The 24,296-nt window shown below is 34.6% G+C and overlaps 1 protein-coding gene across 2 annotated transcripts in view; it reads right to left on the reverse strand.

Moving 5' to 3' along the window:
- Positions 1–22,319, reverse strand: part of LOC149786114 (ribosomal protein S6 kinase 2 alpha-like) — a 136,781-nt gene extending 114,462 nt beyond the window's left edge. For both annotated transcript variants that reach the window (XM_089976439.1, XM_089976437.1), the window contains exons 1-2: positions 22,149–22,319; positions 18,375–18,407 (exon numbers count right to left, since the gene is read on the reverse strand). In XM_089976439.1, coding sequence (XP_089832565.1) covers positions 18,375–18,407; positions 22,149–22,208 — 93 coding nt within the window. In that variant the 5' untranslated portion in view covers positions 22,209–22,319. The remainder of the gene's footprint in view (positions 1–18,374; positions 18,408–22,148) is intronic.
- Positions 22,320–24,296: the final 1,977 nt, after the last annotated feature.

Raw genomic sequence — 24,296 nt, forward strand, 5'->3', positions numbered from 1 at the left:
AATCTCATGTTATTATGATCACCCATTCAGGTAGAGAAGCAACAAGATTTTCAAGATGGTTGCTGTGGTAGCCATACTGGATGTCCAAGCAGAACCATTTTCACTCAGGACCAATTAGACATCATAAGAACACTCCTTTGAAAACTTCATGTCAATTTGATGTTCTGTTAAGAAGAAGAAGCCATAACAAGATTCTCAAGATGGTTGCCATGGTGGCCATATTGAAAGTATGCCTGCAAATGGGTATCATGGTACCTGAGTACCCGCCCACTGATAATAATCTGGGTAATGCATTAAGATATCAGGTACCTGTTTAGTTCATGTAAAAAAAAACATGTTTCCAAGTTCCAATCGACAATTATATCTGGCAACATCAGGAGCAAGCAAAACAGAGAGCAACACATACAGCTTGAGGCTACTGCACACTTATCCATTGCTGACTCACATCTACTGCCTTTATGTCCTATTTATAGTAACTGTATATGACACATTTACAAGAAACAGATGGATTTCTTCAATTTGAAACTGTGTATCACAGACTCATTATATTTTGATACACACTTAGGTAGTGGATCATTCAATATTGAAAAAAAATGGCACCAAATGTTATGCAAAACAGGCTTATACAGTGTTATTAATGGATGTTACATGAATGAAAAATGTTGGAGAGGAATTTTGTTAAACTTAAGAACATGTTGGATCAGGAAAAGGACATGTCAATAGCGTTTAACAAATTTTGAAAGACGAATTCGAGAGTGATGTAATACAACATTAAGACTGAGCACATCTTCATGCTCATTGTAGAATATATGAACAACCACTCAGCAAATTTTAAACATATATACTAATTAAAGTGAGTGCTGAATATAAATAATTTATCAGTTTGTTTTGTGTTTGTATTCTATACTACACATGGATTTAGCCAATTTGTGACAAGAATTTTAATTATCTGCAGATCCAGGTAAGTAGAAAATTAAATGTATATTTTTCATAGAGTTTCCTGTAACTATGGCATGTATTATATAGATATTCTTTTCATGCTCAGATTACACTTTTTGCCATTTATATTAGTAATAATTATGCTTATATCTCTCTGAGGGTTGGCATATATGAACCTGCAACAAGACAGTTCTGGTGCTCATTTAATACAATTTCCCTACCTGGGTAACCGATCATTAGGTTTGATGGGTACCTGGTAGATATTTACTAAAATTTTGACAGCCCTAACTTCATGTCAGATTGGTACCATTTTCATAATTTAACTAAACATCGTTGATGTCTTTGAGTGAAACCCACAGGATGATATGGCCGTTTGTTCTGGAGAAGCAGCAATAACAAGACTTTCAAGAGACACACTGTTGTCGCCATATTGGAAGCATTTTCATTTAGTACAAACTAGACATCAGGGGAAGTCTTTAGCAAAAATTTCATGTCAATATGACTAGGACCAACTATTCCAGGAGTTTATTACCAGTGGATCTAATAATAATAAACACATTGTTAATTATTGTAAATAATAAGATTATCTTCAAAATGAACAAAGTTTTCATTTTGATAACACCTGGGCAGCACATGAAAATAAAAGAAAAACCCAATAAAGGTGCTGTACAAACATGTACTGCAGAAATTCTTATACTGAATAGTAACACATACTCACAACTGACTGGAACTTTATTATCACACTAATATGTATATACACTGTACTGCCGTGATTTAAAAGAAATTTATCTAAATTTCATAACTGTGCTGCTGTAAAGCGAAGTGTTATCTATATCTTATTGTGTGCTGAACTTTTGCCTACAATTATAGATTGCAATTTAAGTTAATGATCATTTGTAAACAGGATGTTTACACGACTAACTTTTGCCCATGATTGTAAGTTTTAAATAACATGCTGACATAATATATTAGAACATTCTAGAAATGGACTTGTTTATGCAGCAAGAGTTCAAGGTTAGTCTTGTTTATGGTTAGATTAGGTTTTCCCATTGGAAACCTTCACATTAAGTAATGTTATAGGTCCAGTGAAAGTGTGTGGAAATTGGGATTTCATAGTTCATTCCTGTTTTATGATCAGTCTGTTGAAAACCTTTACAGTTGTGTTGTGATTTGAGGAATCATTTAAATTATTCAATGGAATATTAAGTTCTTGTTGACTTTGGATTAACACATTATTTGGAATTAATGTGAACTCATTCAAAGACATTCTGGATGGCATCATTGTGGTACATCAAAACATTCAAGACTATTTTAATTCATTCAGCAGATTCTATATTTTTGGACATGTGATATGACATTTAGGTTTATCTGAGACAACACTTTAAGTGTCTTCTGAGTTCTCAGTTTGTAATGAAGGAAATAAATTGTTGATTTACTTAAATTACTGGCTTTACTTTCTTTCTGTTACATATTTTAAGACCCAGAGTCATAACAAAAAGAAATAATTTGCAAGTAATCAAATAATATGCAGAACCCGGTGATAAAGCGAAGGTGACAAACATGTAAACTCAGCCCAAGGATGGCCTTTAGAACCGGTTTACATAGAATGCAAAATAAAATACTGCAAATGACACCTAAAATATTATCAAAAAATTTGTTTTCAATGTACGTTTTTATGATTATGGAATGGATGCATGTACTCTCAACAACAAAGGTGAATGCGAAAGCTGAATCTAGCTAATCATACTGATTTCACATGCTCAATTACAGCACATATACATATATCTACTAGCTTGGCCTGACAACTACAAACAACATATCTGCAGAAATACTTTTCCATGTTAAATCTTAATATACTTTATAAATTTGAAAACAAAAAAAAGCTAAATAGTCCCATGATAAGTTTAACTGTTTAAGTGCACTGCACACACACTGCAGTAATTAGGATGCTGTGCATTTTCAAAAATTTATATTTCACAATTGCCTCAAATGCAAATACTAACAAAGCAATCAACCAGGTGTTTGAATGCAAATACATATTGTAGCTGAGGGATACACTGTGTCTTCCTACTGCAAAAAAAAAAATTGGCAAGCATTAAAGGCTTGCCTTATCTGTACGCACCTTTCCCTGCCTTTCCATTCCAGCATCAAATACCTACATTCTGTATTCTAATAAGTCTCATTTAAAATTATTTAGTCTACTTTAACAGACAGAAACTATAGGAAACATTCAGAAAACCATTAATAATAATGTCTTGTGAATTGCATATCCCAACAGAGCATGGTCCTATTATAATGTGTGAAAACACACACACCAGAAACCTACAAGAATGGTATAGTGCAGAACTACTGATATTAAATGTAGATCATTCAGTCACTTCCTTGCTACTTCGATAAATCTAAATGGCTAACATGAAAACAGACTATAGTCTATCTAACAGCATGGCGTTATATAACAGGTCTATCTGTAAAATTTTGAATAAATTCTGAAACATCTAATATATCATTATCAAACAATTCTATTACATGGATAGTGAAAAGAGATTCCAATTTCATACTGTGCATACCTCTAATGGTGAAGATGCTCCCATACAGCTTCCTGGCAATTATCCATATTCTTAAAATTTCTATACTTTATTTACCCTTGGCGAATGATCATTGATAGTTGTGTAAATCTGATCGGACTAAGTGACAGATTAATCATTTTCTACATTAGTGTTTAATTTCTAAACTTTGTTCATACATGTTGATAGATTCATAAATCAATCATATTTGTTCAATTTCTATTCATTAATCCTTGTTGATTACTCATTGCATGTCACGATTCAATCAATATATTAACAGTATCTTGTTCCTAATATTAGCTGTTTAACTTGGTGCACATCATTTCATTAAATCCATTGTTGGAATTATGCACATGAGTTTGGTGTAAGATTAATTCATTTATTCAGTCATATTATAAACAATAAATCTCATCCATGAAATTGCCTTTTAACGTCTTCATCTTAATCTAATCCCAACCCAGATTATCCTGTTACAATCTGATAGATGAATTTAATCAAAGAGATAATGCCATCCATGGTACAATTCTACTAACATGCCAAGTTAAATAATTGGTGGAGTATTTTTGAAAGCTTCTTTTTTAAGTAATATTAACATCAGACACATTATTGAGGAATTGTGTGTTTATTTTATTTTTAAAAAGCATTTTCTACTACTTGTTTCAATTTAAATAAATACTGTTTTTACAAATGTTATCACAAGGAGAGGCAATATCCAAGGAAAATATGTACTATCAGGTCTAACAATTTGTACTTAACTCTTGAGTCGAATTACTGGAAATAAAACTGGTGTGTTAATACTTTCTTATCAAACACAAAGTGTGTTACTATCTTCAGTAATACAAAGTATAATTTGCAAATGCAAAATGACATTATGTCAGAGGTATCTGAGGAATTTAAATCCCTCCAAGCTAAATATTGCATACAAATTATTAAAATACTTAAAAAATACGCAAAACAACTTAATTCTAACCAATTAATCAAAATTTTCCAAAATACTGTTCTAAGCCTAAATAATTTTCTTATATGAACCATACTGCTACTAATAACCATGCTTTTGGTGTAAACTCCATCATATCACTCACTACTGTTGATTTCTGGAACAAGACCAAGCTACACCCAACTGAGTTCTTCAGCTCCTCTAGAGCAAAGTTTGCACATTTTGATAAGAACCCCCTCGAAGACATATCATGCTAACATCAAGTTACAAAATGATGTTTTCATTGTTCATGGTGTAAATCACACAATTTTGACAAGCATAAACTTGCAAATATTAAAGATACTGGCAATAAGGGGATACAATGTGCATTTGCCACAATGCAAGTTATGGAATTGCAATGATATGACTGAATGAGCAAAACAAATTATCATAACTAAAAATACTTCAGGGATATCAACAGATTTTCAGGATCAGTAGTCCGAGATTCTTCACGCGTGGAACTCAAGAGTCCCCAGCCTATAATCTGAGATACCCTGGCATAAATTCAGGAGTTACTCTCAAAAGGATAGAAAGGAAAATGAAAAGCACATAACTGTTATCTGAATAATAGCAATTGTCAGTCATTTATAACATCTCAGTACAAAGAAAATTATTTGTGCACATAAATTTATAAAGTTTCTTTAAACCCCATTACCTTACTAAATACCAAAAATAAGCCACAAAAATAAAACTGTCAACAATTAACTTAAATCCCAACAATTAACTAGGAATGCTGTGCCATTTTCTTTACAAGTTAAATATCATCTCCATTCCTACCAAAGAAACTTACAAGATCATAATTTATATTGAAGTTTTAATTTGTTTAACAGTTAAGATGAAATAAAGTGTAATTATCTAAAATGCAACACAGCAGACAATTACCAAGAACCGTATATACTTGCTTTTATGTTAAGTCAAACTGCAAACAACAAAGATCCTGATCTGCTGTAACATAATGCACCTGTAGATCAGGGTCTATAATGTTTGTTCTACTACTTACTTCTAACAAAATGCACAGACCCAAATCTACCAGCACATTATGTAACAGCAGATCTAAGTCAATGCAGTTTGAATTGTCTTATGAGTACATATGGTATAAACAGACATACTACAATCTGTATTGGAGAAATACGAAGAACTGGGCTTGAGTCTTGACCAAACTACGGTGATCAGTGGGTTTGAAACAGCAGCTCTCCAGGCCAGCATCAACATTTTTGGTCCTTGTATTCAATGCCTTAGGTGCTTGAAACACCTCACCCTTGCTTGGAGAAAAATCCAAGAGCTTGGACTGACTAACCTCTATCAGGCAAAGGAAGAGTTCCCCCCTTTTGTTGAACAGGTGTTGAGGCATTGTTACATTATTTTGACACAATGTATGTGACAGGCACATTGTGACATGTTCAGCCTCCTCCAGCAAACAGTTGTGATGATGTTCCTCCTGTAAACTTCTGATATCTGCCACCTCTATTCCCAACAATAATGTAGACTGTCCACAAAGTCACGCTTGATGGAAATGGTCGCACAAACAACTTGTTTTGAGAGTTGGAATCTAACATTTTTGCAGGTGACTGGTTACAAAACACCCATCATTGTGGACTCTCATCAAAAGTCTCCACGAGGACTCTGCCTAGGTATAAATGGCTCTTCTTCAAGATGCAATGGAAGAGTCACAGCAAAAGTCAAATGAATGATAAAACCTGCAAAAATGTCTAGTAACGATCTACATGGATCATCAGCAAGACCTGAAGACCATCAACAAAACTCTAAGAGCTGTGGGGTGCTGCATCCATTGGAAACAGAGCAATACATGTACTACCATAAAGATGGAATAAGTACTGAGTATATTGTATTAGAGCATTATTGTGAAGTACTTAAAATCAAATCCATACGTGTAGTGGATAAACATGAAAGTCCATAAAAAAAATGTGTCTTTATGTGATTTGGATTTTTAACATATCTTTTAAAAAAATTCAGTCATATCACTATGATGTCTGCAGTGTGGCAGTTTATAGTGATGTCTAGCACTGGGGCATCATGCCGCAGACATGTAGCATCATGTCCCAGCAAGTCAAAGTATCCTACACCAGGTCAATCAGTCCTAACACTAACCTCTTAATGCTGAGCACCTAGTGAGGCAGCTGTAAATGCCATTTTTGTAAGTCTTTGGTATGACTCAGCCGGGGCTGGAGCCAACGACCTCCCGCTACCAAGGTGGATGCTTTAACCACTTGGCCACTGGAGCAATCCCGTAATTAAATATGAGATATACTGCTACATTTCTTCATTTTCTTCCCTAGGTTGTATGAACTTCAAATCTAAGCCATAATGTTTTGTGTCTGCATGTGAGTGAGTGATTAAGATTTTTAACATAGCTTTAACAATTTTTCAGTCATATCACTATGTCTGTAGTGTGACAGTTTATAGTGATGTCTAGCACTGAGGCACCATGCCGCAGACATGTAGCACAATGTCCCACCCAGTCACATTATCCTGACACCAGGCCAACCAGTCCTAACACTAACCTCTTAATGCTGAGCGCCTAGCGAGGCAGCTGTTGGTACCATTTTTGTAAGTTTTTGGTATGACTTGACCGAGGTTCAAACCTGCAACCTCCCGCATCCGTAGCAGACACTCTAGCCACTAGACCACTGGAGCGGTCATAATGTTTTGTATAAACACAACATTCCACAATGAAATTAAATAATGATGACATCTCAGATTTCTTCCTTTTTTTTGGCCCCCCCCCCAACCCATTTCAAAATAGGACAGTGTATTTGTGATGGTGTAAAAAGGTTTAAAACTTATACTAGCAGAGGGGATTATGTCCTATTTTTCAGAGGTGGGTATTCTAGTCTAGTGGGGTTTGACCTGGGAAATTGTCCTACACCTATCTAGCTTTATTTAGCACATTTTCTCACTTTTATGGTCAATGTGCATCAAACAAATGTACAGCTCTTTATTCTTATTTACACTGTCACTTAAACTAAGTGTAAACCTAGTGATATATGGGTTTGTTCACAAATATGTACATCCTATAATTTATTACCTCAAGAAAAAAGGTGTATGGATTTGTATTGTATGGATCGAAGAAGTAACAGACCCAAAGAGTGTACAAAAACAAACAACAGCAGACCTGACCCATGTTTGATCACCACCTAAATGTGTCAATAATTTGACCCAATAACCTACATAGAAAAGGTACAATATTATTCTCAGGCAAACTAGTTTGGACTGATATGCTAATGGCCCTCTCTATACTGATTACTTGTCCACATTTATAAAAAGCCAAGTGATGGAACACCTATATAAAACCAGCCATGTATGAAAGTTTCTCCAGTCAAGTGTTATTACTGCACAAAAACTATCAGTTCACAAGTCTCAGTGAATACATTTTGCAGACATGTTTACAGCCTTGAAGTCAGATAAGTTACATTCATGTAGTGTTTGTCAAAATGCATCAAAGGGATATTATACCTTGAGCCGAACCCTCCAATTATGTCCATTAAGTCTGTTTTGCTCTCTTAGTTGTCTATCATACCTAAAATGAGCTTTCTCTAAATAGGTGTAGATGCAGTTAAGGGTATAAGAAAAACTGCAGACCAGACAAACCAGCAATGGCTGACAACAAGTCATTTAGTGAAAGGGCAATTGGAGTCAAGTCTCTTGCCCAAAGACACAGCACAGTAGCTGACCCAATAATTAACAGAGAGCTAATTTCAGGTCCTGAGCACATCAGCACATACCTGGCTAAACAATGGTAAGTTTAGGTACCACATAAAAGGCACACAAAGCAAAGATCAAGCCAAAAAAAGTAAAATTCTGAAATACTTAAAGGGTCCAATTTTTTTTTACTGCACTCCTTTAAAATGTCCAAAATTTTATCAGCTTCAACATCACTGCAGGACAAATCCCTGAGGCAAAAAGGTCACCTCCATTATTAGCCTCTTATGACATGCAGGAGGGTATACAGGGTCTGGGCCCATTCTACACCCTATCACATGCAGAAGGGTGTACAGGGCCTATTCTACACCTTAGAACATCCAGGAGTGTGTATATGGCCTATTCAACACCCAAGGAAATGCAGGCAGGTGTACAGGGCCCTTCAACACCCTATCACATGCAGGCAGGTGTATAGAGCCTGTTCTAAACCGTATCACACGCAGGCAGGTGTATAGGGCCTGTTCTACACCCTATAACATGCAGGCGGGTATATAGGGCCCTTTCTACACCCTATCACATGTAGAAGGGTGTACATAGTCTATTCTACACCCTTACCCTGTAGAGGGCTCAAAAGTTTAAACTACTGCACACTATAAATATCCCCACAGCACTGTTCAAACTGGTAATACACAATAAATGGAACTGAAACGCATGTAATACAAAGTTCCGTCTTCCTGCACAGTGTTACCACTATGTGATTATTGTTGCCAATTAATGATGGCTTACTTCCTGAATGAACAACACGCATCCTCTTATAATAACTGGTACAAACCATCTGCTTCCTACTGGACACAGCACAAAACCAACTATTTATTTGAACACATATTTAAGGCATATAACTTTCCTTGCCTTCTCTGTTTTGAAATAATAATAAAAAAATTTCATTGCAACTGATAGGACCTAACATTTCATGCATTATTAATAAAAAAATATAAGTATATGGTACACAAAAAATATATAACAAACTGTTCAGTCATCTTAAGCAAATTTTATAGCTTTAAATAAAGGACAATTTGAGTTCAAAAAGGTACTACCTGCATAATGACTCATTCAAAAAAATTTACACAATTATGAAATGAATGAAATATAAGCAAATTTAAAACATTATCTAAACCTAAACACAAATCAATTATGAGTCGGATATTGGACATTAGGTCAAAGGGGCATGCAAGTGTTTCTCTAAAGTAATGGTCTAAGCATCAAATGATTCACGATAAGTGTAAACAAATCCATCAATGGGATTAGGAATTTATATATAATCATACAAAAAACTTCAACCAAAACTTCAAGGCTAATTTCCTATTTCATATTACAATGACCTTGATCCCAAGGTCAAAGGGCAAGAAAGTGGACGAATGGACTTAATGTCATAATGATTCGTGTCAAGTACAATGGGAAATTTATTGTGTTGGTTTAATGGCACTTTTTAACACATTAATGACTATATCATGATGTGGAAATATCAGCTAAATGCAGTTACTATGGGCAAACTGAGAATGGCCTAGGAATGTATCAAACCCATGAACGTGTACAGGCAAACCTGAAACTCTACCAACTGAGCTACTGCAGCTAAGTATGATGAGAATCCATAAAGTTGTTTAGAAAATATAAAACAACTTCATCCAAGACCTTAAACTGTTGATAAGGACATTGCTGTCACCTGCAGAAAACTGCTGTGTCACTTTACCATTATCACAATTTTGAGCCAAACAAGAATTCCACAAAATATTATGTCTCATGTGCTCCACTAAATTACTAGTGTACAAAAAGTATATCGCTCTCATGTACTTTTGCCAAGTGACTAGTACCCTCAAAAATGAACATAGACACCAAGCTCCATGAGTTTTCATACAAGTGTAAAAGAAAAAATAATCAGTGAAAAATGAAAAGTAGGTCACTGTGACATATATCCCTAAGGTAAGTAGTAACCATAAAATTTCATGACTATATACAACAGAGTCAGAGACAATGAGCTAAATGCAAAATAATCACTGGTGCCTAAATAGTCAATGTGACCTACTTTTAACCATGGTAAGTGAAACCATCCAAATTAACTATACCCATCAAGTTTCAGAGCTGTAAATACAACACTGAGAGAAATGGAGCAAAATGAAAATTTTTAAAAACTTAATGGTGTATGAAATATAGGTCACCATGGCCTTACCTACTTTTACATGTTTTGAGTGGTACCCTCCAACATGAACATACCCAGCAAGTTTAAGAAATGTATAAACAACAGTGTAAGTAATGACAAACCTTTACACATAATCAATAAGAACATGGACAATATCCATTCCACTACTACAAACACAAGGCGACTACCTTGCATGGTTCAAAATTAGCCCCACCCCAACCGTGTGCAACTTGTCTCATTGGCAGCTGCTGCCAATGGTAACATACCAACATAAATGAGACATTCTAACAGTATTCCACTTGCACTATTTAAATCCTGTACTAATCATGTAATTACACTTTTTGCAAAGCTTCTGTTGCTTTTTATCTAGTTGACTTTGATCAAATCTGAAGGCCTACACTTCACGTGTATCATGTAATGAAACATAATACAATCTAACCCCCACTATAGCACGCTCCGTTATAATGCAAATTCGTATATAACATGGTCACAGTGTAGCTCCCAAAATTTTATATACATGCATTTTTCTTGCACACACAAAAAAATCTTTCTGAAAAGTATGCAAAAAAATGTAAAACATTTTTTTTCATTTTGGGGAAGAGATCACGCATGAATAACACAAGACGATTGTGGAGTTGCTCCTGACATTTTAAATGTATTTTTCTAGTACATGAAAAAATGTTTTTTCTTCTTAAAAGTAAGAAAAGTAAAGTGTAAAATGTTTATTCTAGAATCGCCAAGGGCTTCGCCAATGTCGCAAACTGCAATTTTATTTTCCTAATTGGCAGCAAAATATAACATCTGGCGATTTTTTTTTATTGGCGAGATTGTTGGTTGTTTAAACTTGTATATACAACCATTGGTTTGGAGTGGAGAAATTCAGAGGACCCATGAAAGGAAGTCGCAAACCTGATACAAAATGCACTGAAATTTATCTACTGTTACATAAATAATTTAATTGTCCATATTGACAAGCCATCTTAACAGTGCATTGTTATATCATAATCTGCTTATGTTGACATCGAGCATGAGTACTGTATGTTGTGAGATCTCTGCTTTCTTTTGCTGTTGACATTTCTGGTAGAGGAGATCAACCGGACAAGGCATTATTTTGTAATCTATCTTTCATCCAATTTTCGTCTGCTCACTAGTAATTAACATATTTACACAGACTGACATTTGTGTGTGGATGTTATGTAAAATTCCTCTTCTTTCCACTCAGAATTAAATCCTTCAGAATACCCACATGTTCAGTACTAATCCTTGTAATCAGATCAGAATGCCTGCATCTCTATCGTCCGTTGACCCTTTGTTAAATTGAGTGGAAGGCAGCATCACTCCGCAACCACAAATGTAAAAAAAAAATCTTACTTGTTGGTTTATTCAGTAGGCAGGGAGGAACTGTAGCTATGATTGACAAAACGACTACCAATTCCTATTCTAAAAAAGTACCCAATAAAATAGTTTGCTGAAATTTCATAGAAAACCTTTGAAGTACCAACTGTTATGAAAACGTACTCAGCAAATGGAAACAAATCAGTCTCAATAATGCAATACAATTATTTGATGTTGCCGCCACAACAAGAAACAGGCATTTGTTTGGTTCTCTAAAGCCGGCCTTTAGCGATGACTTCAATAGCGCATGCATATTTCATCAAGGAAAGACGACTACAATCTTCAATAAAAACAAAGAACTTTTCTTCAAAGAAGTCAGTACCAAACTTAAATAAAAGCATGGAATCTGATGGATTTTTGCATTTTCCAGCGTGAGTGGAACACGTTTACTATGCAGTGAAAGTTTCCTTTTTGCAGGGAAAAAGTTTGTGCTTATGAATATAATACCAATGGCAGCTTAAAATGCAAACTAACTTTTATCAACTGAAAAGTAAATGTGCTTCATCATTAGTTATGTGATTGTGCTACTTTTATCCACTGAATTCAGACCTATATGACCTGTGACAAAATTATTGAATATTTTAAATCTGTGTGGATTTTTTGGATGGAATTACTTGTTTTGTGGATTCAATGTATGTGATGAGATTCACAGGTGAGTACATAGTGTTGATACTATACATAAAACATTTATATAAAAACAGTATACACGTATATGTACCAATCCATGGTTCTCTAAATAAAGTAAAATAAAATATATGCCTTATCTGTTTTCACTACAGGTGTATTTCACATTTAACACATTAACCCCTAGCAACACGTTAACGTGGCAGGAGGTAGTAGCCTACTGCCGAGCTCTGTAGCATCATGGTCATACATGATACACTAAAGTGGGTGGTATTATAGAAAGGACAGATGTAGCTGTACAATGATACCAAATAATCTGGAATATCTAGTTGCACTACAAAATACAGATTTTAAAAAAATCATTTTTTGGACCCGATTTGTTTCTACCCAAAAATTTGCCTGTGGTCAGAATCCGACTTTGTCAGGATTTTAGACTTTTTGGTCTCAGATCTAAGTCAAACCGGTATGAACTGCAAACAGACAGATGAACCTTTGCAAAAAGTAGGATAAGATAGTCATTTGGTATAAAGAGTGGTCTCGATACAAAAATAATGGCTCCGTTAAGCACAACAACAAAAATCCTCCAACTTTTACCCTTCTGCTCATGCTCGAGCCAAATAGCCAATGAAAAACAATGTTTCTAGCACAACTAGGCAGTATGTTATTGAAAGATCACCTGGGATTTGGTGTTTTCGGAATTTATTCAGAAATAGCTTTCAAAATGTGTTTCCTACTCAATTTTCAGGAGAAAATGAAAAAACCTCCAGGGGTTAATGTGTTAATATGCACTGATTTAAGATGGTAACTGTGCCAATGAAGCAAGTATTTTACTGCCCGCATTTATTACCTACCCCCCCCCATTTGTTGAGGAGTATGCCTCATTTACTTCAGCTAACTGACCTGGTTGCTTATAACATGGTTCGGTCTATATCACAGTCGGGTTCTATGGCTCCCAACTACCATTTTATAGCAGGGTGACACTGTACAGTCAATTTTTATTGGTGATTTTTGTTCGTTCAAGCCCAGGGAAACCAATAACAAATCAGAACAGAATGTAGCTTACTCACTGCTTAACACACTGGAAGTGTGGGCATCCAAACTTAATGTAGCTACAACACTACTGACAAACTTCATGTAAATGTGGCGATTAAATAGTCAGTGAATTACTCAAGTCTGGAATGTTTCCTTTATGTTGATATATACTTTAAGGGAATGAATGCGCAGATGAGATAAAAAAATATATAAAAATTAGAACAAAATCAGAGCTGATCAAATTTACTTTTGATCCACTTGTCTAGGAGTAGTGGTTTCGTAAAATTTGCTTGTCCATCCCAACTTTTCACTTGTCCCAAAACTTCAATAGATTGCCTAGCTTTGATGCAATGTATGCACAATAATCTAAAAAAAAGAACACAGGAAATAATGTGCAACATATATGTTTCCTCGGTTTTCAATTTTCAAGGTATCTTTCTTGCTTGAACATGTTACCATTGGTACTTCCATCAACAAGAATGGAAAGGAATTTACTGGAATTCATACATTCCCTAACTTCTCAAGACCTGATCAAATGACAGAACACAGTTTCATCCCCCACAATCTGTTCTTGTAATTAACAACTAGTTCAGTATTGCTCCTCTCCTAGAGTGCACAGGCATTTCCATATCAGAAAATGGTTTTCTATAACGAGCTTTGGTAAAAAGAGATCCTTTTTTCCTCAGTTCCTTCTCATCTAGTTAAAAAATGGGCACTTCCTCTTGCAGTATCTTCAACTCAAACTTCAGGGATTTTCTGGCTAGTGTCAGAAGGTCCAGAGCTCTAATGAGACTTGATTAGTTTAGTCAGTTCCACTGACAAACACACTGGGAAATTTTTTGCAATAACTGGAAAATATCTTCCATTCAATGATTCAAGTCACAGATAATTGTTAATCCAATGTGGATGAACATCTATGTCTCTGGTGTGTCATGATTGACATGTTTTTCTGCCTGAGTCTGGCTTATCTCTTTGGAGAATTAGTTTCCCTGAGTCTCAGTAGCAACTTTACATTTAATCACGCCACTCTTATGTGAATGCTCCTTCTACAAATTAACTTCTTCATGAATGATAATTTAGTAAACTCATTGTATCAAAATAGTAAGGATAACCTCGCTCGCATGTACCACATCTTAAGTTGTCATAACAATGAATTACTACAATAATGGAACTGGATCCTGTTCAAAACAGAAAATTACCATTTTTTTTTATTTTTTAAATTTTTAAACGGATTGTTAACAAAAAAAAAAGTACACCCATATTCAGGTCCAAAATACAGGACAAATACGGAGAAAAAAAATGGGACAGTTGGCAGCTATGTAACATACATTTAGTACTTTAAATAAGAAATTCTTGATTATCACAATCAGTTCACATTAAGTGGAACATCACGTGGAAGTTGATTATCTTCATAAACAGTTATAAAGGAAAAAAATCATTACCATCATAAAAGAAAGCGAAACTAATATTGGTGAATTACCTTTAACTATTTTAACTGCACAGACTCAATGGACTGAAATCAAATACGATTTGCTCATGAGTATCTGTGTTGAGTAAACAATGTACCCAAGGAATTTAAAACACTGAAAATGTATTTGTCTTGTTTTGAAGTGTTTTGATTGTCTTATAATTTGGATGCTAAGTAGGTTAAAGAATGTGTAAACAATGCAGCAGTCATTACCATGATATGAATGAATAAATGAGGTAGATTCAAGCATTCAACAAGCCTAGGGAGCATGAATGGCCAGACGAAATTAGATAAAACCACTAAAGCATGAAATTTTGTCCTGGGCTAGCACCTTGCAAAATTGTGCTGGTCCAACTTTGAAAATAAACAGTTTGGGATGTCAGGCTATGGGATTTGATCTGAACTGACATGGTCAGCTGATATAAAACCACGTAAGTTAGTACCTTGCATTAATCTGTAGGCAGGGAGTGGGTGTTGTCAACAGCATTCCTTTCTCAATGACACAAACAAGTGCATGTGGACAAAGCAGCTGTTCTGCACCTATAGAATTACAGCATGAGTGGTTTGGATGTTAGTCATCTTTCACCCAGAACCCTTATAGATCATATTGCCCTGCACAATGAAATGCCAATATTTCTTCAGGTTAAGATAACACTGTAATGCCTGCCAAATTTAAGTGAATACATAAATTTGTAATAAGAAACATCTTTAGACATTCGTGCAATGAAAAAGTTATTGTGACCAAAGGAAGTGCTACATCCAATAATGTGCAGCGGCCTGAAATGACTGCGAAAAAACCTAGTAGAATCACTGATGACAAGTCAGTAGTCTGTTTGGAAGTATTCTAATTATCTTGTCAAGGATGAGAAAAGCATATGAACAGATGCCAAACCTGTCAGCAATAAGCACACTGGAAGTACACTCACAATGCTGACACATGCTGGCACCACCCTACCAATGACAATCCTTCACATAATGTTTGGTTTAAACACCAGAAAGATTTTCACTTTCATATTTCTTTCAAAAGATGCAATAATCAGTTTTCCTTTAGAAATGAGCAGTTAACAAGAAGCATTATCAAATATCCAACTGTCCAAATACATTCTTTTTTCCATTAAAGAAAATTCTTAGTATGCACAATGTCTTCACTTCCGACCCTGCCTTCAAAATGGTACAAAACTGATGACAAAATACAAAAGTATAAAAATGCCTTCATTTTCTTGCCCTGCCATCAAAACTCATGACAAAATACAAAAGTATAAAAATGCCTTCATTTTCTTGCCCTGCATTCAAAACTCATGACAAAATGATACAGAATAGTCTTTTGCAACATCACAGCATTTTACAACATACAGGTACAAATGAACAATGTTTGTAATTTGAAAAAAACAAAAGTATAATCACATAAACAATAAAAAAAGATAGACTAAATTTCAATGAAAATGAAAAGGATAGAATGTTGAGAAAGAGGCATATATGCAAGTGTAACATTGGTGAAAAAATTTTAATCATATAAAAATTGAGGGAAAAAGATCAATATTAACTGAGAGAAAAAGAGCCACGATCGTGTAATAAATCAATTAGTCAATATTCCCTCATATGATATCCATAATGCCAACCCAAGAGAAGTAGAAATGTAATTTTTGCTAATATAAATGGCGAAAAAGCACAATCTGAGCACAAAAAGTGTAGTATACACATTACTAGTAATATCAGTATCCCTAGGCTAGAACATCGTAGCTAATATATTAAACAAAGTACACTTGGTGAAAAATGTACATTTATTTTTAGTACAAACCTGGATCTACACTTCAAAATACTTGGCAAAAATGGGCAATGTCCATGTGGATTAAAAACCAGAATAAAAACACAGAACATAATGAAAAATTATGTATATTCAACACTCGTTTTAACTAGCCTGTATCTCAAACTTTTTCAGAATGATCGCTAAATTTACTAATTCTACGATGTGCATGACAGTGCTCAATCCGAGAGCTGTACTGCATCACTCTCAAATTCACCTGCATAAATTTGTAAAGCGGTATTGATTTGTCCTTCTTCTGATCTGCAGTTTAAAAAGACTCATCTGCTCTGAGAATTTTCATCCACAAGTCAAACCATAAAAGCCTGTTTTGCTTAATATCTGACATTTTCTTTACAGACTGGTCCACTAACTTGGGAAATAGGTCATAAACAGTTACTATAAATAGAAAATTAGGAAAGTACACGTAGATCTATCACAGACAAATTAATTCTGACATTATTATTATGCAGCAGTCGTTCCTTTTAGAATATTTTCAAACCTTTACAATGAGTGGATTTAAAATGATGGTAATGTAAATGACAAATACAGGTTTTTTTGCTTTATTTTTATATGTGCCAGAAAAGTGTAATCCATGTACAGATAAGCATAAGACATAATTCAGTTTAAAAAAGCATAATGATTATGCCAAAAGCTTAATGGTTTGCATGTATGGATAAATATATTATTGTTGGGTAAGGGACTTTTACGGTATTGGCAGATAAACTTGAATGATAAAGCACCCTCAATTTCTCCACCAATACCATTTTCATCATCCCACACTACAATATCTCATATATCCCACTTGTACATATCAAATACTAAAACAACCCTAGAGAAAGTAACTGGTACCTCTGCACAACTTATCTCTGCCTTTACCTGTACAGGGGCGATGTGTACACCACGCCTCAATAACATGCACTCTGATAATTCGCAAACCCGCTTATAATGCGGGGTCAGATGTGAATCCCATTTTTATAAACCAGAAAACACCCCCAGAATTGATCCATACTTGTTGAACTTGAAGAAAATCGCTATCAAAATTGGTAATGGAAACTTTTAAATATCTCTTGTTTTATCATCGCAAACATTAGATATGACCTGGAAATTTTAATGAACATTATAAAATATCAAATTTAAAAATAGGTCATCCAATTTTTTTTACATTTTATTTCCAAAAGACATTCTTACTACACTGCAATTAACGATATGTAAAAAAATTTGATCAATGAAAATGTCACTTATGCAGAGTGGAGGCAGTACTTTAATAAAATAAGTACAAATTAAATAATTTATTTATCAATTGAAATTTTTGTTCCAGTACTATCTTTTAGTTCCTTTTAAGTGTAATTGTCATAATGCAATGTGTACTCTTGTGATTAAACATAAAATGTGTCAATCTACTGTAACAGCTATGTCCACTAGCGTTTCTCTGAGAACCTAATTAAGTGCCGACTGTTTCAATAACTGACTTGCAGAAATATTTGTTGAATTAAAAGCTGGCCTCCTTTGTATTATCACATTAATTACATCTTTTGAATCAAATAAAGGAGGTGGAATTAAAAAAAAAGTTAAAAGGCAGCTGCCTCTGTGTGTCCATGAGAAAGGCACTTGCTCTAATTTACGTCTTATGATATAGCCAATAATGTCCTTAAAGTACTGTTAAAACCAACCAACAATCATAATCCAAGTTTTGCACAGTAACATTATCTTATGCTTACCTGTTCATCAACCAGCATATCTTCTGTTGAACCCTGAAGATAGAACAATATGACAATGAATAACTCGCCAAATCTGGACCAGACTGTGAACCTACTAGATCCAACACAATCATGATGAAATATACTTTTACAGTGAATCCAGTCTAAGAGACAATGCCATTTAACTAAAAGAAAGTGTCATTTTAAAACAGGAACATGCAGTATCTTAATGGAAGTTATTAAATTATATAAAACTTAATTCATGCATGAAAATAAGCAGCCTTTCATTAGAGAGGCACTGTTTTCTCCACCCTTTCTCAAAAAGAGAAACCCTGTGGGGAGTTTGATGTTAATTTATTCTGCACTTTCAGATAGCCCTTACTATTATTGGCTTACTGAGTTGTTACCTGCTTCTTGCATCATCACAACTGTCAATATTTAAATACACTTTAAATTATTACAATACATTCATAATAGTAACTCTCCTAGCTATTAAACCTCTGTTCATCAATTACCATGTTTTCATTCTATACAACAGTTTCTACAGTAAAGACACATTTGAACTGAGAAAAAAAAACAGTACCTATACATGCAATACACCTAGCTCTATTATGTGAGCTTTCTCTTAGGCCTAGAAAAACTGTCCGTTTCCTATTGCACTGGTTTTAAAATTAGGGTAGACAGGTCATATTTTTTAAACATTATATATATTTAATGTGACTTTTTGTAAAAAAAATTTACCATATGGGGAAAAATGTTATAAGGTTGGGAATGATAAACAGGGATGGTTGGCTGACTGGAAACATTTTCCTTTTGTTTGGCCTTAACATACATCAATGTTGTTAAGAAAATTAAATCTTATTTTTCATTTTGAACATATTCAAGCAAATCTTTTCATCTGATATATAAGCATTGGGACTATTCCTTTTTCTTGCACATTCTTTCAGTCCATCAGCTGGATCATCACTCCAAAATACCAGCATTAGATAATGAGGGAAAGTCTCCACTGTTAGTCATTATTTTCACAATCTTTAAATTTACAGCACTTGTATTTATACAAGGCCCTTTAGTCATTATCACTTTCAATGACTTAAGTATTCAGGAAGAAAAAGTGAGACATTTAATATTGCATTCAAAATTTGAAGAAAATCCACCCTCCCCCCTTTTCTCCACAGTTAATCCTGGTTGAAAACAAAGAAACATTTATATTCTTGGGAAGAAGTAAAGAATCTATTTTTTTTCTTCCATTCTGATATCAATATGATGGGGGTATAATTAAAGTTTGAGAGTACATAGCTAGGCCTTACCATGAAACATTTCCAATATCAATTTATTCTGAAAGAGAGAGTGGGGTGGGAGAGGGATTGTGTTTGATATGGGTCTTTAACTTAGCTTTCACAATTTTTCAGTCACATCGCTATGATATCTGCAGTGTGACAATTTAAAGTGATGTCTAGCACTGAGGCATCATGCTGCAAACATATAGCATCATGTGCCTACCCAGTCACATTATCCTGACACAAGGCCAACCAGTCCTAACACTAACCTCCTAATGCTGAGAACCAAGCGAGGCAGCTGCTAGTACCATTTTTAAAAGCCTCTGATATGACTCAGCAGCAGTTCAAACCATCAGACAGGAAGAAGGAAAAGAAGAAAGAACAAATAAAGCATGCCTAATCATCGATATACAGATCTGAAGAACATGCAGAAGGGCATATATACTTCTTAAATGAAAAAAGTAGATCCAAAAGTGATATCGCAACTGTGGCATTATCATTTTTGTCTCAGAGATTTAAACTTCACTGAAAGTAAAAATGAATTCGCCATATGATACTTTTAGATGTACAATGAGTGACAATGGATAAGATGTTCCCTAACCATAGCCAGGTATTGACGTTGGCCGTAAAAACGTTGTCACCAGTTTTAAAAAATGTCACCATTTTCATAATACAGTACTACTCGTTTATCTCAACATATTTGGGAATTTAATATTGTCAACATAAGTGGATGTTTTGACAAGTGTTGGAGTGGGTGGGTACAAAAATGTAATTTTGCATACAAGTAAAAATTTTAAGAGGTGACCTATTGATGAGGATTTACAGAGAAAGCAAATAACCAATGGAAATTTTGATTAAATGAAGACAAAACTACAGAAATATACTTGCATATTGACAACTTACATTTGTATAGTACATTCCAGAATGTGTTAAGTACTGTACATGTATATTAAAAATCCACAAGTTCGAGTATTTGAATAATATGTTAGAAAATTCAGTTATATCCCTTTAGAAAACACAAATAACACATAAAAATGGTAGTCTGCATCTGAGCTATGTCCCACTGTCAACAAACAGGTTACTAAACAACTCACTCTGATATTCATTGTCCCCACTAGCACTTGGGTCTGTAGTTGTTTACATGCTACATGTACATGTACTTACATTGGCCTAGATTTTGGTCAGCTAAAAACAACTATTATCTTGCCAAGGCTGTAAAGGGATAAGTGAACAAATTAACAAACATCCTTGCAAAACTCTGCACCTTTTATTAACTTGATGGTTAAATACCTATAGTTTCAAAAGACTGAAAATTTACTTTGCATTTTATGTTACCATTGGTAGCCATCATGACAACTTAGGAATGAAGATTTTCTTTGCAAACAGGAAACTTTCACTGCACAGCAAACGTGCTTCAATCCCTATGTAAAATGGAACAATCGCTCAGATTCTAATGCTTTTATTTAAGTTTGGTACTGACAGATGGCTTCTTGATGAGTTGTGTTTAATGTGGGGAAGTTACAGAGTTGACTGTGTATATAGGGAATTTTTCATCAAAGGATGTTTGATGAAAAGATCCCTATATACACATTCAACTCTATAACTTCTCCACTTTAAACAGAACTCATCAATAAGTCACTGCTTCATATTTGAAGGAGGATTTGATTTATCTTCCATGTGCTGCAGGTTCATTAACCATTGAGCCCAAATCGGCTGCATTGGAGAATCTTTAGTACAGGTACTGCGTTCCCATTTCTTCTGCATGATACAGCCAATAATATGTTAAAAGTGCAGTCACAATTAACAAACACAGAACTGTCATAAATGTTTCCCAATATAAATTCAGTATCTAGAGTTGACCACCATGAAATGTTAAAAAAACAATATTGATATGCAAATGAGTAGGTGCAGCATTCTTCATCTTTATCTGGTCAATTCAAGGTGAATGTAAATAATACACCCTCACACCCTCTCAACTAGCACATTTCTCTAACTGAATATTTAAGTCATAAATGGATCTATTTTTGCTTTTTCCACGAGCAATATGATTTAGAATATAACATTCAACATGATGCGTAACCGCAAATTCTGAATTACCCTAACTGTCCTCAAACGCTGGAGGTTCCTTACAAATGAAATTCTGACGATTGGTTGATAGACATGGGGACTGGGATGTCCAAAACGTTATGTTTTAACATTATTTGCCCCCACCCCCAATCCTTGCAGTCATTTACTGATAGCTTTAATTTCATTTGTAGTGAGACTCAGTGACCTCAGTTGTAAAACACCGGTGACCTCACCTGTTAAATATTTACTGAATTCGATAACTGTACCTTTTGGGAAAATCACAATAAACATAGGTGAAGCAATATAATTAAAGTAGTAGTAGACATATGTATTAATTTTACACAATAGCCACTGAGATATTTTGCTACAAATTGCTACTGACAAGATACTAATGAGTGACACACAAAAAATTGTTTATGTTGCTTATGAACTATTACTGTACTTCACACACCTCCGTGTCCTGTGCCATTTCCATTGGCCTCCAAGGATCCGCAAGCTGAGCAAGAGGCATTTTGGGGCTGAAAAGTGGAATTTTTAATCCCTAGTAAACCGTCAATCTTCCTTAAGGGCTTATTTGACAGCCACTACTCTTCAGACTGATGTTTCTGTCAAACAAGATGGCGTCTTCCGATGCGAAAGCGAGATTGGAACACTGACTTCCGGTGACGTGATTTACCCGCGGTAGTTACAAAATGGCAGGTACCCGCTTTTATTTAAATTACTAGGCCCTAGATGTCTTCGTGTACACAAAATCCAGTTTTTCGCTGTCATTTTAATAATCTAGAAGTATAGATTATATTACATTCTACAATTAACAGCAATATATGAGTTTAATTTTTTTTTACATAACTTAGTTTTATTTATAAATAATTTTCAATCTGCACTACAATATGGACAGAAATTTACACCGAATACCAGGAAACTGAATGTGTTTCGGTTTTTATTATTATTATCCTATCTGTAATTGCTTGTTATTTAAGTGCACTTAGTAACGGAAATTATCTGCTTTGCATTTGGTAACAAAATCCATTCGTGTAGAGATTAACTAAATTCAATAGAAGTAATTTGAACTTTACAACAACAACATAAACAAACACGAATGCATGAATGTTCACGTGTGACAAAAGGCGGACTGAACCAGCAATGCTGATATCATACCACTCCAGGGTTTTAAAAATATAGCAAATTCGTTACAGATAACGCGTTAAGTTGAGAAAGAAACAATGTTTTAAAAGAATTTTCAGTTTGGGATTCACAAAAGAGACAGAAAATTAATTACAATTTGCCTTACATGACAAAAATTAAGTGTGACTCCATTGCCAAAGTCAAAGTTGTGTTTCCAAGGGCAAGGTTGCATCATATTCCCTACGGTAAATATCTATACACGCTAAATGCAGTCCGAATGATCTCATTTAGATATTTACCTATGACCGAGGTTACAACAATACATCAGCGCAAATAAACATGTCTTCATTTTATTTTCAACATTAAATTCATAGATCAGTAAATATATTAAGACTGCATTTTTGTCATCTTGAATTCACAGTGATTTTCTTTCTTGCTTATTCTGAAACTATTGTCTTTACAGCTGTGCTACCATGGCAGACGGATAACCAGCATGCCAATATGTGATTAGTAAAACTATTCTGAATTTGATCGAGAAAAAAATCACGAATTTTTATTTGACGCCCCGACCAACCATGGGTTTTCATTGCCAAACTTATCCACCCACCCACCCACCCTCTCTCTCTCTCTCTCTCTCTCTCTCTCTCTCTCTCTCTCTCTCTCTATATATATATATATATATATATATATATATATATATATATATATATATATATATATATATATGTATGTATGAGTGATACAATTCCAAAAGGACCGTTCCCGTGTCCTAGTGGTTAGAGCGGATGCGGGAGGTCGAGTGCAGGTATGGTGCTATAATTAGCGTGTATGTTTTAGAATAGGTGTTCATAGAAATGGTATTTTATATTATAGGATTAAACGGGAATTATAATGTTAAAAATATCCCTATGCTTAACATGATGTTACACATTTTTTCCGAGCAGGGAAATCGTATGTTGAAAGATGTCCATAGGTTTAACATGATGGGTGATAATAAAGCAAATGAGATGTTAACATTAAGCCTCAATTTTTCTTGGATTCTGGAGACAGATGTGAAATGTTATGTTGAAAATGCTATGTCAAAACTATCCAATAAAAGTGTTCATATGCTTCACCTGAGCCAAAGATCGGTTTGTTTGGGAGGGGTAGTTTGTTTAATACAATTTTGGGTAACATAAATTAAAAATTCTCATTAAAAACTGCCACACATGTTATTGTCATCAAGCTGAATTTCAAACATTTTTAGCATCGGGCCGAATTTCCATTCGTCAGTATTTTACAAGTGTTACAAATGTGCCAACCCTAGTACTGATTTGACCCTTTAAGTTGCTCACGCGGCATGAAAATGTTGCTATTGAAACCGGAGTTTGTTTCTAAATTGTCCAATGAAAGCAGATTTGATGTGCGCCAAGTTTGGTTCTTACAATTTTGTTGTATATTTTCCAGTTCTGCTTGGGACAAAAGGTGGGAAGCA

The sequence above is a fragment of the Sinohyriopsis cumingii genome, chromosome 12 (assembly GCF_028554795.1).
Source record: "Sinohyriopsis cumingii isolate HCF-2022 chromosome 12, ASM2855479v2, whole genome shotgun sequence".
NCBI lineage: Eukaryota > Metazoa > Mollusca > Bivalvia > Unionida > Unionidae > Sinohyriopsis > Sinohyriopsis cumingii.